Genomic DNA, 16,314 nt, shown 5'->3' with positions numbered 1-16,314 from the left:
CTCACTATTCTGAGGGCTTTCTCTCACTCTGTCTCTCTGGTCAGATCACTCTATGCTTGTACAATGATGAATTTGGCACTCTGTGTGGCTGCCTTTGTACAAAGTAAAGTGCCTAGGAACATGTTTATCGCATAAAGGTGCTTTATAAATCTAAGGTATAATATAATAACTTACCAGCTTTTTCATCATATCTTGGATTTTTCCCACCTCCTACCAGAGCTATTATATTGGTTCTGAACAACATTTCGGCACTTGCCACACTCCCCACCGCCTCTGTGTCTGTAAAGTAACAGATAATCTTAGTTTAAGTTACCTGCACTGTTGCTTCCCATGTTTAACTAACAACTTGAAAGCATTTTTGTCAAACTAATGCAAAGAAAGCTTAGTACTATTTATTTTTTAAACAAGAGACCTAGAAGTTTCACATAAACCTGATTTCAAGCCTTTTTGCTATTAGTGGTAGAACGATAAAAGCATGTTAAAATTGTGTTACACAGAATCAATAGAATGAAAAAACAGAAGCTATTACTGCATGTACCAACAGCCTTGACCGAACAGAGATTTTGACCATAATGACCACAAAACCTGTCGTCCAATTAAGCTACCTATGTACCAAGTTCCTTGCTACATCTCTTTAATCTCCTAATTGTAACAAGGAGTTGAATACTTACAGAGTTTTTGAGCAAGTGGATCTACATTATATACTCTCAGTCCTGACTCTGATGCACATGTGAAACATCCTGAAAAAACAGAAGACAATGTAACTGGTCTGTTCTACTACTTCATCTACCTTTTCCATAACATGATTTCTCTTTTAAATACCTAAAAATAATATTGATATGCACCATTTAAATCTTTGCCCTGCTAAATTACTAAAATGGACTTGTCTATCATTCAGTTTGGACAGTACCATTTGTTTTTCAAAGGGGTGTTAACTGAAAATTTACTGACTGCATGAACCGCAAACAGGGCAGATGAAGATGAGCCTGCCCGGATGTGCATGCTCATCTTGGTCTGCACTGGTCGCAAAGGCAGAATTAATTGCTGCCAGCAGGCTAAAGAACTCCAAGTCTTGATAAGATTCAAATTTATCATCAAACAGTTACTCTGATGTGGTTATAATATGAGCCGTGCCATGGGAAAACCAACATAGTGGCTTTGCGACCAGCATGGATCCAGACCAGCCTGCGCATTCGCGCAGTCTGGTCAGGATCCATGCTGTTCTCTAACAGTTTCTCTAATAGCAATAGGCTTTGAAAGCGAACAGCAGGGATCCTGACCAGACTGCGCAGATGTGCAGGCTGGTCTGGATCCATGCTGGTCGCTAAGCCACTATGTTGGTTTTCCCATGGCGCAGCTCATATTTACTGTAAATTTTGGCTTTTCTTTTAACACCAACATTTTTTAAAATAACAATTTTGACTCGATATCATTTGTGAATGAACTGTTATGAAACATTCAGAGTACCTTAGCTGAAATAAAAGCAATAGTTCCGTAAAATTTCTTAAAGTTAAACATTTCTGTTTTCTGATATTGCAGTTTGCCCTGTATTTACTAAGAGAAAGTACAGTTTCGCAATGAATCTAACATCATTTATGACACTTTAAAATTGAAAGAACAAGAGGACCATGATGGTCCTGAATCGCTCACCTATCCCCACATGACCCAGTGTTGAACTGAGTATGACGTCGTTATTTCTATTATTTGACATAGTGACCTAGTTTTTGAGCACATGTGACCTAGATATCATCAAGATAAAAAATTCTGACCAATTTTCATGAAGATCCATTGAAAAATATGACCTCTAGAGAGGTCACAAGGTTTTTCTATTATTTGACCTAATGACCTAGTTTTTGAAGGCACGTGACCCACTTTTGAATTTGACCTAGATATCATCAAGATGAACATTCTCACCAATTTTTGTGAAGATCTCATCAAAAATATGGCCTCTAGAGAGGTCACAAGGTTTTTCCATTTTTCGACCTACTGACCTAGTTTTTGACCGCACATGACCCAGTTATGAACTTGACCTAGATATCATCAAGCTGAACACTCTCACCAATTTTCATGAAGATCCATTGAGAAATATGGCCTCTAGAGACGTCAAAAGGCTTTTCTATTTTTAGACCTACTGACCTAGTTTTTGACCCCACTTGACCCACTTTCGAACTTGACCTAGATATCATCAAGATGAACATTCTGACCAATTTTCATGAAGATCCATTGAGAAATATGGCCTCTAGAGAGGTCACAAGGTTTTTCTATTTTTAGACCTACTGACCTAGTTTTTGATCCCACGTGAACCAGTTTCGAACTTTATCTAGATATCATCAAGGTGAACATTCTGACCAATTTTCATGAAGATCTCATGAAAAATATGGCCTCTAGAGAGGTCACAAGGCTTTTCTATTTTTAGACCTACTAACCTAGTTTTTGACCACATGTGACCCAGTTTCAAAACTGAGCTAGATATCATCAAGCTTAACACTCTCACCAATTTTCATGAAGATCCATTGAGAAATATGGCCTCTAGAGACATCACAAGGTTTTTCTATTTTTAGATCTACTGACCTAGTTTTTGACCACAGGTGACCCAGTTTTGAACTTGACCTAGATATCATCAAGGTGAACATTCTGATCAATTTTCATGACGATCTCTTGAAAAATATGGCCTCTAGAGAGGTCACAAGGTTTTTCTATTTTTAGACCTACTGACCTAGTTATTGACCGCATGTAACCCAGTTTCGAACTTGACCTAGATATCATCAAGGTGAACATTCTGACTAATTTTCATAAAGATCCCATGAAAAATATAGCCTCCTGAGAGGTCACAAAGTTTTTCTATTTTCAGACCTACTGACCTAGTTTTTGACCGCACGTGACCCAGTTTCGAACTTGACCTAGATATCATCAAGATGAACATTCTGACTAATTTTCATGAAGATCCATTGAGAAATAAGGCCTTGAGAGAGGTCCCAAGGTTTTTCTATTTTTAGACCTACTGACCTAGTTTTTGACCGCACATGACCCAGTTTCGAACTTGACCTGGATATCATCAAGTTGAACATTCTGACCAATTTTCATGAAGATCCATTGAGAAATATGGCCTCTAGAGAGGTCACAAAGTTTTTCTATTTTTAGACCTACTGACCTAGTTTTTGATGGCACATGGCCCAGTTTCGAACTTGACCTAGATATCATCAAGTTGAACATTCTGACCAATCTTCATGAAGATCTAATGAAAAATATGGCCTCTAGAGAGGTCACAAGGTTTTTCTATTTTTAGACCTACTGACCTAGTTTTTTACCACATGTGACCCAGTTTCGAACTTGACCTAGATATCATCAAGATGAACGTTCTGACCAACTTTCATAAAGATCCCATGAAAAATGTGACCTCTAGAGTGGTCACAAGCAAAAGTTTACGCACGCACGCACGGACTGACGGACGACGGACGCCACGCGATCACAAAAGCTCACCTTGTCACTTTGTGACAGGTGAGCTAAAAAAGAGATGTCTCATGACAGCATGCTTGACTACTTCAAGGCTTGTCAGTAAAAAAGGATTTTCTGTTTAAGAATAGGTATATTGTCCTTGGGAGTTATATGACTTTGTGCTGGAGCCTTCTTCAAATTGCACCTAGCTTCTATGTGAAGTTTTAGGTTGCAGTTCAATCTCACTCAGCTGTTACGGACTGCCAATTATGTCAGACTAACTACATTTACCTCTCATCTAGTGGCAAATTCATAAGGACAATGGTATCAGTTCTTGCAAACAGGTACTGTGCCTGTTATCATGAAAATCAAATGATTTGGATTTTCCCCATTTTGAAGTTCATCACACTATATTTTTGCCCCTTCAAAAAAGGAACCACAGGCTGTTTTGAAAAAAAACAAGGAGCTGCGTTCAATAAATGCTTGATGTCCCCGGTGGCATCCTTGTCGATACAAAGCAACCTAAGTCCAAAACGAGGTTAAGGTCAAACTGAGGTCAGGTGATGTTTGAAGATGAGGAATGGTCACAGGTTACATCTGTATTAGTATCAATTCATTCTTGAAAGCGGTATTGATGCTAGACGAAACAGTCCCATTTGGTTAGACAAGAGATGGCTTATATAAAGCAACCCAAGTCCAAAATGAGGTCAAGGTCAAACTGGGGTCAGGTTATGTTTGAAGATGAGGAATGGTCACAGGTTATCTATGTATTAGTATCAATTCATTCTTGTAAGAGGTATTGATGCTAGACGAAACGGTCCCATTTGGTTAACCAAGAGATTATTATTATTATTATTATATCATTTTCGTGATCAATTTCACTTTCAAAGGCGCTTTACATAGTTCAAATGCAGCCACACAGGGCGCATAATTCATCCTCTACTAGTACAGACACAGAGCAATCTGACCAGAGGGACAGAGTGAGACAAAGCCCCCATGACAGAGAGATCAGAAATCAGATACAGGCTTGTCCGGCTAACTTAGCCTAGCTCGTTGCAAATAGACAGCCTGGTTCTTTAATGTGCCCAGTGTAGAGCACTGACATACGCAAGGATTGCCTGGGTTCCTGACCAGTACACTTCTAGTTGGGTGGGAAACACTGAAAAGCATTTCTGAAAATTCCCCAGTAGCTGCCGGGGATCGAACCCCAAACTTCAGGATTGGAAGGCCAGTGTACAAACCACTGAGCTATCCGTCCACATGGCCCACTGAGCTATCTGTCCATATGGCCCATATAAAGCAACCTAAGTCCAAAATGAGGTCAAGGTCAAGGTAAACTGAGGTCAGGTGATGTCTGAAGATGAGGAATGGTCACACTTTACATCTGCGTTAGTATCAATTCATTCTTGTAAGTGGTATTGATGCTAGACGAAACGGTCCCATTTGGTTAAACAAGAGATGGCCGATATAAAGTAACCTAAGTCCAAAATGAGGTCAAGGTCAAACTGAGGTCAGGTGATGTCTGAAGATGAGAAACGGTCAAAGGTTACATCTGCATCAGTATCAAGTCATTCTAGAAAGGGGTATTGATGCTAGACGAAACGGTCCCATTTGGTTAACCTCGTACGGACGGACGGACAGACAGGACAATCACTATATGCCTCTCGCATCAGTAGATGCCAGTGGCATAAAAATCACACAGTTCCGTGTGTAAATTACACAGATCTTGATTTTATTGAACTACCACGTGACCAGATTTTCCATGAGAGAACGGAAGTGTGAAGGTCAAGGTCATTACGGAAAGTTGCTTGGAAAGGGTCGTTCTTCGGAAAATATTACTGTCTAAAAATCAAAAATTTAAGTGTAGGGATTCGTTTTCAAAATAAAAGATATTCGGAAATTAGTGGAAAATAGTTCTTATAAAAGTTTGTGAACAGTACAAAGTTGTGTGTATTATTTCAAGTTCAGATTACGCTGGATTTGTATTTGGACTAAAAAATTTCTCGAACTCTGATGGCCGAAATGGCCGAGACAAATCAGTTGTCTTTGCAAATGAAAACATTGAAACGAGCACAAGAATTGTCTCGTGTTAAAGCTGGGAAAGCCAGCGAAACACCGGGAAATCCGGAAAACGGCGAAATGCCTACCACGGACTGCGAAATGCAGCAAAATAATGAATTGGACAACGTGGGAAATCCCGGCTCGCCAGAAAGAGACTCAGAGCACGAGGCTGGGCCGTCACGGTATTTAGACATGACCGGAAGCGGCGATTTGTGGGGAAAGATCTCCAATATGGAGGAAAGTTTCCGGAAAAGGGAAGAGGCACAAACGGAAATACTGGCAAACATCGTGTTAAATGTCGCGAAAATGCAGCAGACACTTGACAAGGAGAAAAATCAATCTCCTGATGTGGGCGAATTAATAAATGCTAATGAGGAAGACGAGTTGGACGGCTTATTAAACGGAGGGACACACGATGTTTCCGAGGATATGAGTTCCGATTTTTTGTCGGATCTGGTGAATGACTATGAAAAGAAAACGGTTTTTGGTCCATGCGTAAATGAAACTCTTGGGAAATTAGTATCAAATGCAGTAGATAACGGTATGTCGGAGGAGGACGATAAAAAACTATGTGAAAAGTACTTAGTACCAGAAAACTGCCAAGTGTTGAGAGTTCCAAAAGTTAACCGGGAGCTTTGGAATGCTTTCAAATTAAAGCGTGCTGCGGATTTGGCACTTCAGACCTCTCAAAAATATCTGAGTTTGGCAATGGTGCCCGTAATCAAGTCCATCGAAGTTTTGATGGAAAAAGGGGACGTCCAACAGGTGAAAGATCTAACTAAAGACACCTTCAGATTGTTGTCACAAGGGCTTAACGTTACAAATAGAAAACGGCGGGCTCTTATTAGGCCGGCCATCCCAGCAAAGTATCAGAAGGTGTGTGAGGGGGAAGGGCCAACGTCTGAATTTCTGTTTGGGGAAGATCTAGATCAAAAGGTTGAAAATTGCGAAAAAGAGGAGCGGAGATCCCAAAAGCTAGGGGGGCATCAAGGCAATCACAGATCAACCTCTTTTTTAGGGCAACGCAACCAGAAAGGGAACAGATACCACCCGTATCCCCACAAACAGATGTATCATCAAGGAAAACAATATCCGACTTTGGGTCGAAACAGCAATCGGGGGAAATCCCCAGCTCAAAGAGGACAATATTACAGGAAGAAATAACTGTAAGTAAAACATTACCTGTACAAAATACCCCAGAAAATTTTTATGGTGGTAAAATTTCTCAATTTGCGGAAAACTGGTATGAAATTTCGACTGATCCTTGGATAAAAAATACAGTGTCTGGGTACAAAATCGATTTAGAGTCGAAGCCGTTGCAATATTTTATACCTCAACAAATACAATTTACTAATCTTGAAAAAGAAACAGTAACTGCCGAAATTAAAAAATTTCTAGATAGGAATATCATTGAGGAGGTTACTACAGTTGAGTGTGGGCAATTTTATTCCAACATTTTTATGAGGCCTAAGAAAGATGGTAGTGTAAGGATAATTTTGAATCTTAAAACTTTCAATGATCATGTCAAGAAGTGTCATTTTAAAATGGAAACTTTAAAGTCAGCGGTAGCGAATATTCAACCAGGAGACTTTTTTGCGTCAATTGATTTAAAAGATGCATATTTCAGTGTCCCAATTCATTTAGAAGATAGGAAATATCTTCGATTTATTTGGGAAAATAAACATTTTCAATTCAGGACATTACCCCAGGGGCTAGCATGTAGCCCTCGTGTGTTCACAAAATTGTTAAAGCCAGTGTATGCTTCTCTTAGGAAAAAAGGGTTTTCCAATGTACCATATATAGATGATAGTTTGCTTAAGGCAAAAACATTTTCAGATTGTGAATTTAATGTTAAAGAGACTGTGAATATTATGGATGACTTGGGTTTCACGATACATCCTGAAAAATCTGTGTTTAAACCAACTCAAATAATTGTGTTTTTGGGTTTCATACTGAATTCAATTAGTATGACAATTAAACTAACACCGGAAAGGACGTCCAATTTGATTGAGCTTTGTCTTAAAATACTTAGTCAGGAAGTTATTACAATTCGGGACCTTGCAAAAGTTATCGGGAAGATGGTAGCTAGTGAACCTGGGGTGGATTATGCTCCATTATTTTATAAAGATCTTGAACATGAAAAAGATAAAAAACTTCAAATGTACAAAGGCAGGTTTGATCAAACAATAAAATTGTCAGATAATAGCAAGGAAATAATATACAAGTGGATAGATTTCCTCCCATCTGCACAGAAACCTATAATAAGAAGTGCCCCAAGTATTATTCTATATAGTGACTCGAGTAAAAAGGGGTGGGGCGGTGTAAATTCTACAAACAATACTGACACTCAAGGTTTTTGGGATGAATCTGAAAAAGAGGAACATATTAATATTTTAGAGCTGAAGGCAGCCATTTTAACTATACAAGCTTTGGCTGCAGATGTGAGTAATGCCCATGTTAGGATATATATGGATAATACTGTTGCAATTTCTTACATTAACAAATTTGGAGGCAAATCAGTAATTATGCACAAATTAGCAAAAGACATTTGGTGGTGGTGTAAAGACAGGAATATTTGGCTTAGTGCTGCACATATTCCTGGAAAAGACAACTGTGAGGCAGACAAATTGTCTAGACAAGTTAATGAAGATATGGAATGGAAGCTTAATCCTGAGTATTTTAAAATGTTAGAACAGAAAGTAGGGAATATAAATGTTGATCTGTTTGCTTCCAGATTGAATCATCAAATACCAAAATATGTTGCTTATAAACCTGATGCAAATGCAATAGCAATTGATGCATTTACATTGACATGGAATGAAAAAATATCTTATCTATTTCCTCCTTTCAGTATGATCAGTCACTGTATCCAGAAAATAATTCTGGACAAAGTGGAAACAGCATTGCTGATTGCTCCATTATGGCCGACGCAGGTATGGTTCAGCGAACTGCTACAACAAATTTGTGCTCAATCATACATTCTACCAAAACATCGAACACTAATACTGCCTCAAGATCAAACAAGACAGCATCACATTCAGAAGATGCGGCTGGGTGCTTTCGTATTGTCCGGGAACAGCTTAAAGATAAAGGATTATCAGAGGACACTGTCCAGATTATCTTACAGTCATGGAAAAAATCAACTGCAAAACAGTATGGGTCTTATTTCAGAAAATGGTTGCTTTTTTCAAGTTCAAAAAACATTGATACATTTAATCCATCTTCGGTAAAAGTGTTGGAATTTTTGACAGAATTATTCAATCAAGGATTAGGTTATAGTGCAATCAATACAGCGAAATCTGCTATTTCATCTACTTGCAATTTGATAAATAACAGAGATATTGGTAACGAAATGATAATCAAAAGATTTATGAGAGGATTGTTTACAATAAGACCAGCTTTGCCAAAATATGATCATATTTGGGATGTTAATAAAGTATTGCAATATATTTCATCATTACCGAACTGTACAGAAATGACTTTACTTCAGTTATCTCAAAAATTAACAACATTGTTCATGTTGTTATCTGGACAGAGGTGCCAAACAATCCATTTGTTGAAATTGTCTGATTTACATATTTGTAAGGAACAAGTTGTTTGTCAAGTGTCGGAATTAGTTAAACAATCTAAACCTGGATTACATGTTAAGCCGATGCAAATACGTAGATATTCAGCTGACCCAAAGTTATGTCTAGTAAATACTTTGGAATATTATCTGACTGTTACATCTAAGGTTAGAGGGTCTGAACATAAATTGTTTATTTCAACAGTTAAACCTTTTAAAGCAGTCACAAAAAGTACAATTTCTAGATGGGTGAAACAGTTAATGAAAGAATCTGGTATTGATGTGGATAAATTTGGTGTACATAGTTGTCGAGCAGCCTCCACATCAGCAGCAATAATTAAAGGAGTTCAATTAGATTCAATAATGAAAGCTGCAGGTTGGAGTTCTGCAAAAACTTTTGCTCTGTATTACAACAAAACTATTGAAAAATCTTATTCTGATGTAATTCTTAGTGGAACATAGTTTTAGAACACACCATAAGAATGCTCAAGAATTGATTAATACTTTAGATTTTACCTAATGAAGGGAGTTAACTCTTACCCTATAGAAGAGAATCTTTATTAGCAGTTGTCTCCCTTAATCAGTTGTTACATTGTTGAGGTTATAAATAACTTTGTTTCAGTCTGCTTTGTTGATAATTGATATACAATGTATACATGTACTATCTACCTATTACTGCTAATGTCTATGCATTGATGAGTTGTGTACAGTTATATATGTATATTACTATAGTAGTGTAATACAATTAGTTTTGGATAAACCAAAGTTTGGTGTTTTTTGTTTGTTAAATAATACAAGGGTATTAAATAAGGAATAGAGAAAAATGGTTTTACATTTTTCTTTTGGGAAAAATGATAAACTGATTGCTCAGCTCTGAAATCTCATGGAAAATCTGGTCACGTGGTAGTTCAATAAAATTGGAAAATTAATCGAGACTTGTTGAAGATTGATTAAGATTTTATTGAACTACCAGTGACTTAGATTTTACATGCCCACCCTAAGTGCAGTAATTCCCAACCCTGGGCAATACAGTTTATCATTTAGACAGTAGCTCTGAAGAATGACCTTGACCTTCACACTTCCGTTCTCTCATGTAAAATCTAAGTCACTGGTAGTTCAATAAAATCTTAATCAATCTTCAACAAGTCTCGATTAATTTTCCAATTAAACCTCAAGTTATCTTGGCCAACTTACCTTGATCTTGACTGAACCTCAAGCTATCTTGGCTAACTTACCTTGATCTTGACTGAACGTCAACCTATCTTGGCTAACTTACCTTGATCTTGACTGAACTTCAAGCTATCTTGGCTAAATTACCTTGGTCTTGATTGAGCCTCAAACTATCTTGGCCAACTTACCTTGATCTTGATTGAACCTCAAGCTATCTTGGCTAACTTACCTTGATCTTGATTGAACCTCAAGCTATCTTGGCCAACTTACCTTGATCTTGATTGAACCTCAAGCTATCTTGGCTAACTTACCTTGATCTTGATTGAAACTCAAGCTAAGTACTCTGCTTCTAGTCATTTTTCAATTTGTTGTGTTTTCCATTGGCAGAATATCTGAAAGGAGGAAATTTTGAGTAAAGAAATTTCCAATGAAAGAAGTGACTTTTTTGTAGGGTTTTGCATCCAGATCTTTTTACTGCATATTTCTTTTAAAAACCACAGCATGAAGTAAACTGTTAAAAATAGGATAAGAAGATCTAGATGACTTATGTGAGCATTTAAAGCTGGTGGATGAATTTCACTGATACAAAAAAACTTAACACATACATATATGTATCCAGGTATTCCAACTTTTCATGTGAGCCAAGTGGGAGTTTTTGCTTTCCTAAGTGGGAGATTTGGGTGTTCAAGTGGGAGTTTTTTCGTCGCGGTATTAATTACGTTTAAAAGATGCTATTTAAATATAATAAATTCTTAAAACAAGTTTAATGCACATTTATTTATACCAACAATGCATTAATTTAAGTATGAAGAACATCATATTGATTAATGCTTAGTCCAAGAGTATGCAGACTAAGAGAGTCTTCAAAACAAATGCAGACTGATGAAGCAAGTCACCTGAAGTTAAGTGATGTACTGGACTCCCTATTGGACATGTACCAAGGGGTTTGGGTGGACGTTTTCAGAAAATTCTTGATCAGAATGACTACCTCCTTGCGAAAATAACAGCAGAACTGACAAACTTTCCCTCCTTGGCCGGCACCTAGTGAGAAAGGTGGTTGTGCAGTAATACCGTGTACATATGTGATCATCAAAACAAACAAAAGGTGTCAACGACTGTTTCAGTTCTTGAAACTGCTATATAGAACATTAAAGAACGTTTAGTTGTGACTATAACACTAGTAACAGTTGGTTATTGAACAAGTCATTGTCAGTGACCTCTAAAATTCTTGGAACATGTATTCGAAAGGTGATATTATACAGTAATTATTAAAATGCCATATAGGAATACATTCTTTTGATATTATTCCTTCCCATGACAGCTTGTCAACATTCACATTTTGATCAAGTTTCAGTTATTGAATTATATTAAAAAGTTATACAGAGAAAATGTTCAGTTTTTGAAATTGTCTCCAGACTTTTGAAGGGCATTGTATTTCTATCAGCATCATCAAAGCTTGTTCCCTTTCTTTCTCTTCAAATATTGTGTGTACCATTCCAGTATTATTTGATGAACAAATCAGGATCAAGATGTAAAGTGCTGGTTCTTTTTTATTTTTATTTTATGCATTTTATTCATATGCAGGGGTACTGTTGTTTTTGCACATACAGTTTTATATTTTATCTCATATTATGATCTCTTTTCATAATGCCATAATATATTTTTCTACTAAATGCATGTGATAATATTTAATGAACAAGTTATATGTCTTTGTTCGTTAACTGCACTGTTTTTTTGTTTGTTATAAGTCAATAAGTAGTTGATATGTTAAATATAGAAGTTATAAAATCATTAGTTAAAATTATCATGTTGTTTAATTTCACCCCTGACCCTTTACTACATGAAATTATGTTATGAATTGAGTGGCTGGTGGATAACACCACTAGACTGTCAAAAATGACAATCAAAAATTACTTTGAGATGACCCCCAGATAGCAAAGATCTATAAATGGATACAAGATCGGAACTGACTGACTAGTACCGGAATAAGTTGAATTGGATGCATTGTTTACATACGGGGTTTGCATACTTGTTAATGCTCAATTTTATTCAAACTGCGCTTAAATATTAGCTGAATGAATCATCTTTCATCCCATGTAAGAAAAAGATGCATTTGTGTGGTATGTGTAGATTTTGCAGCAAAAATGCATAACCTGTGTCAGAACTGACTGAAGGACTATAATCTATGCATGCAGTTCACTGAACCTATCTGCAAGCAGTTCACTGAACCTATCTGCACGCAGTTCACTGAACCTGTCTGTACACAGTCCACTGAACCTATCTGCAGGCAGTTCACTGAACCTATCTGCAGGCAGTTCACTGAACCTATCTGTACACAGTTCACTGAACCGATCAATTGTCAACAACTACAAGCTGAATCATGCACGCTGAATTACTGTCTAGTTTCCTTAAGCTGTTCATTGTCATTTAGACAGGCATTTTTGGCCAATTACATCATTTTTTCACTGGCTTTCACTTGGAAGCATTCACATTTGCAGGGTTATCCCCAAGGCCCTTTCAGCCTGGGTGCTGCGCCCAGCTTAAATATCGGCTCAGTTCCCGGCAATAAAATTTCAATACCTCTAGGGGTTTGGATATGAATCAGATTCTGGAGGATACGTTCTCCTAGACACCTCCTTCAGGCCTAAAAAAAAATCTTTGTTTCCGGTAACATGCCCAGAAAAATTAGGGTAGGTATGTTGGAGATTTTTTTTTTGTGAATTTTTCTATTAATTGAGACTTTTCAGATATTATTTTTTCATCAAAAAATGAACACAAATAATGGGGGTTATGCCTACAGAGCATCAGTAAGTTGATTTCTAACATCACTGACCATGTTTAACCTTTAGCCTGCTAAATTCCTAAAATGGACTGGTCCATCATTCAGTTTGGGCAGTACCATTTAGTATTTGAAGGGGTGTTCAATGAAAATTTACCGACTGAATAGCGAACAGTGCAGACCATGATTAGCCTGCACGGATGTGCAGGCTAATCTTGGTCTGCACTGGTCGCAAAGGCAGAATAACTCGCTGCCAGCAGGCTAAAGGTTAAGGCATTGCCACAGTGGCAGCCATTTTACTCAAAACTTTACATGCAAATTTTCATAAAAATAAAAGATGGCTTAGTGGTACATGTAACAATAACCGCTACACATGTACAAACAACATTTTAAATTAAATTTACATGGGGTTGTCTTTTTGTGTCTAATGAAACATAATTATTGTACTTCAAAAAGAACTCAATTTTGTCTCTGTAATATGTGTTATAATGGAGTCTGACAGTGATTGGGTGGGCAGACGCCGAACGTCTATTTTTTTTGTAAACAGTGATGTTTTTCTAACGGCCTAAACTTTCTAAAAAACACAAATTATATCAGTAAGTTTTTGATCAATTGAAAGGTTATAAAACAAGCAAAATTTATTGATTACTTTTAATTACTATTTCGAAATAAAATGGATTAATTACGCACACTTAACTTACAGTGCTTTTCTAACAGTTTAGAACATCACTATGCCGCTTTTAAAATTATATGTCATTTAAAATGGTTTTTCTTTTAAAAAAGTTATTTGACTACGAAAATACGAAAATTTTAAGTATTTCAAAACTTTCTGAATTTTGAAAATCCATAAATGAATGGAAAAGATCCCATACATAAACGATGTAAAAGCATTTGTTTTGCCCACCACCAGATAAACAGAATCTGATGTTAATGCGCGACATCAGGGCGATCTCTATCTATCTATCTGCCGTTGATGTCAAACCCCTTGCGGGAATGTAGACATTTTGCGCGTCAAAATCAAGAAGAGAAAGAATATAGTGATAAAAAATTTAGATCTCTCCTATTTTCAAGAGAAAAATACTCAGCCTGAACGGATATTGAGTTGTGATTGTGGCGATGCCTTAGGAATAATATTGATTGTAAAATTAATTGTTTACTACCCTAAAATTTTTGGCCTGACCCTAAATGTTTTTATGGCCTTGGAGAATACTTTTTTCAACTTTTTAACAAAACGTTGCAAAACTGCATGTTTTTTGCTTTAACATGGTCAGTGATGTTAGAAATCAACTTAAGGATGTAGGAACAAATTTGTTCTAATATTAAGAATTTTTTGATACTCTGTGAGCATGAAGAACATTTGTTTCCAAGACAAACAAGAGAAGAAAAAACACAGGTCACCAAACTCGTTTTAATTTTATAGGGCATTTTCTTCTCCCACTGTATAAGCATTTCTGAAATTTTGTAAAATTGAAAAAATGGTGGTACTTTATACAACAAATAATATCCTACTTAATGTTATAGGGAATTCAGGTCTTACAGGTTAATATGAATAAAAGGTGATGTCAGTATTATATAAGCATAAATGTCACAAACAAATCTCTTTCATTTTTACATGCTGACATAATTACCGCACCCACTTTATTTTCAATGGAAAAAAGTATTTAGATCTACAAAAAAAATTTTGACATTAAGATTTTCAAAAAAAATTTGCAGCTTTGACACACAAAAATGCTTCAAAATGGAAAGAAAAAAAGTTGGGGTCACCGTGCATCTAAGAGATTTATTACGCCTCAGTCACAATCAAATGCATACTTTTTAGGTGCTCTTTGTTATACACCCAAATTTAAAAGTGCATGTTTATATATTCTGTCTTCAGCACTTCAGGAGTTACATATCACTACCCAGTTGCAGGTAAAACTACTATCAGGTAGCTGATGTACATATAAAACGAACGCCATGCTGTCCAATAACAGAAAAAAGGCCAAAATTCAGTGTTATATTGTTTCACCTTAAAAAATGTGCTTTTTGTCTTTTCATTTTAATTATTAACCTGAACCAGCAAGACCTTTTTGTGCTGTTTGGTTTACAGGAAAATTCGTCTTCTTTCAGCTGCAAGTTATTTCAACTGTCTATGTTACCCACAACAGAAGTTATGTACTGAAGACTGACATGACCGTTTTGTTATATATTTTGCCTTTTTGCTCTTCCTCATATCAGATAATGTGATTTCATTATAAAATAATTCTTTTTTTACTGTCTTATTTGTCTCTGTGTGAACTTCAGTCTACCTTCTTCTGAAAATAATAGCATTCTTTCAGGTAGAAGTTTCTTATCTCCTCAAATTTGACTCTGAACAGACAATGATAAATGCGCCAATTTTTTTGTCCTGTCCGTAGACACCTATTTTCTTTGTGAAGGATGCAATATTAGAGTTTAATCACTGTTGGTATGAAAGCTGCTAGGATAGTGTCTAAGTTGATGAACATTAGACGGAAGTAAGCTGGGTTATATAGATATAAATAGTTGTTGAATTGCAAAATGTCTTGTCCGTAGACACATGTCTTGTCCGTAGACACTAAACAAACGAAGTTTTTTTGACAAATATCATTTATAAAATCATACTGGAGCTATTCATCAAGTTTCAATGATACACCACACTTAATGTTTTTACAAAATATAGAATAAATATATTTCTAATGAAACTTACTTCTTCCAAATGCAGAATGTTACCCATTTACTCTTGTGTGTACAATCTGAATCCGAGAAGTACAATGGATATAGAATATATTTTAATCTTATACATGACTTATATAAATGTTAAAAGCTATCAAAAAAGGAATAATACATTTCTTTCTAACCCTCCCTTTGTTATGGCAAAAACAAGGCATGCAGTGGAAGTGTCTACGGACAAGACATTGCACAAATACTATTCAATATATTTTCTGTTTTCAATAAAAACCAGCACTGGACCTTAGAAATATATCAAGAGTTCTTTGAAATAAATCAAGAGACTCTGAAATGCAAAAAAACCCCAATCTTTTACAAGTTAGTAGTAAAACAGAAAGAATGAGAAGATAGAAGCAAAATCATTTGACATAAATTTGGTCATATTCTAGTGGAGTATGGATCTGTTGTTAGACATGGTGTGGGCTGTCCACTTTCAACTTAAACATTTTGTTATAATCCACTCAAGATGGCATATTTCTGTGCTCTTCAGGGCCAAGATATAATGGTGATTGGTTTTCAAGATTTCATTCTATTTATCTGCCTATCAACTTTTATTCTGTAACTGACTGAAATCACA

At 36.3% G+C, this 16,314-nt stretch overlaps 2 protein-coding genes across 4 annotated transcripts in view; one reads left to right on the top strand and one right to left on the bottom strand.

Moving 5' to 3' along the window:
- Positions 1-16,314, bottom strand: part of LOC123562647 (WD repeat domain phosphoinositide-interacting protein 4-like) — a 38,260-nt gene that overhangs the window by 16,859 nt on the left and 5,087 nt on the right. For 2 of the 3 annotated variants that reach the window (XM_053534155.1, XM_053534161.1), the window contains exons 2-4: positions 10,543-10,623; positions 672-740; positions 175-279 (exon numbers count right to left, since the gene is read on the bottom strand). In XM_053534155.1, the coding sequence (XP_053390130.1) occupies positions 175-279; positions 672-740; positions 10,543-10,588 (220 nt within the window). In that variant the 5' untranslated portion in view covers positions 10,589-10,623. Of the gene's footprint in view, positions 1-174; positions 280-671; positions 741-10,542; positions 10,624-11,127; positions 11,283-16,314 lie in introns of those variants that run through there. The other variant, XM_045355265.2, reaches the window with a different exon arrangement.
- Positions 5,660-8,472, top strand: LOC123556590 (uncharacterized). Its single transcript, XM_045347421.2, has 2 exons — positions 5,660-6,662; positions 8,348-8,472. The coding sequence occupies exon 1, from the start codon at positions 5,689-5,691 to the stop codon at positions 6,658-6,660; it is 972 nt and encodes a 323-aa protein (XP_045203356.2). The 5' UTR covers positions 5,660-5,688; the 3' UTR covers positions 6,661-6,662; positions 8,348-8,472.

Source organism: Mercenaria mercenaria, chromosome 2 (assembly GCF_021730395.1).
Source record: "Mercenaria mercenaria strain notata chromosome 2, MADL_Memer_1, whole genome shotgun sequence".
Taxonomy (NCBI): domain Eukaryota; kingdom Metazoa; phylum Mollusca; class Bivalvia; order Venerida; family Veneridae; genus Mercenaria; species Mercenaria mercenaria.
Note: the sequence above shows the minus strand (reverse complement) of the source record. Positions and strands in the feature narration are given on the sequence as shown.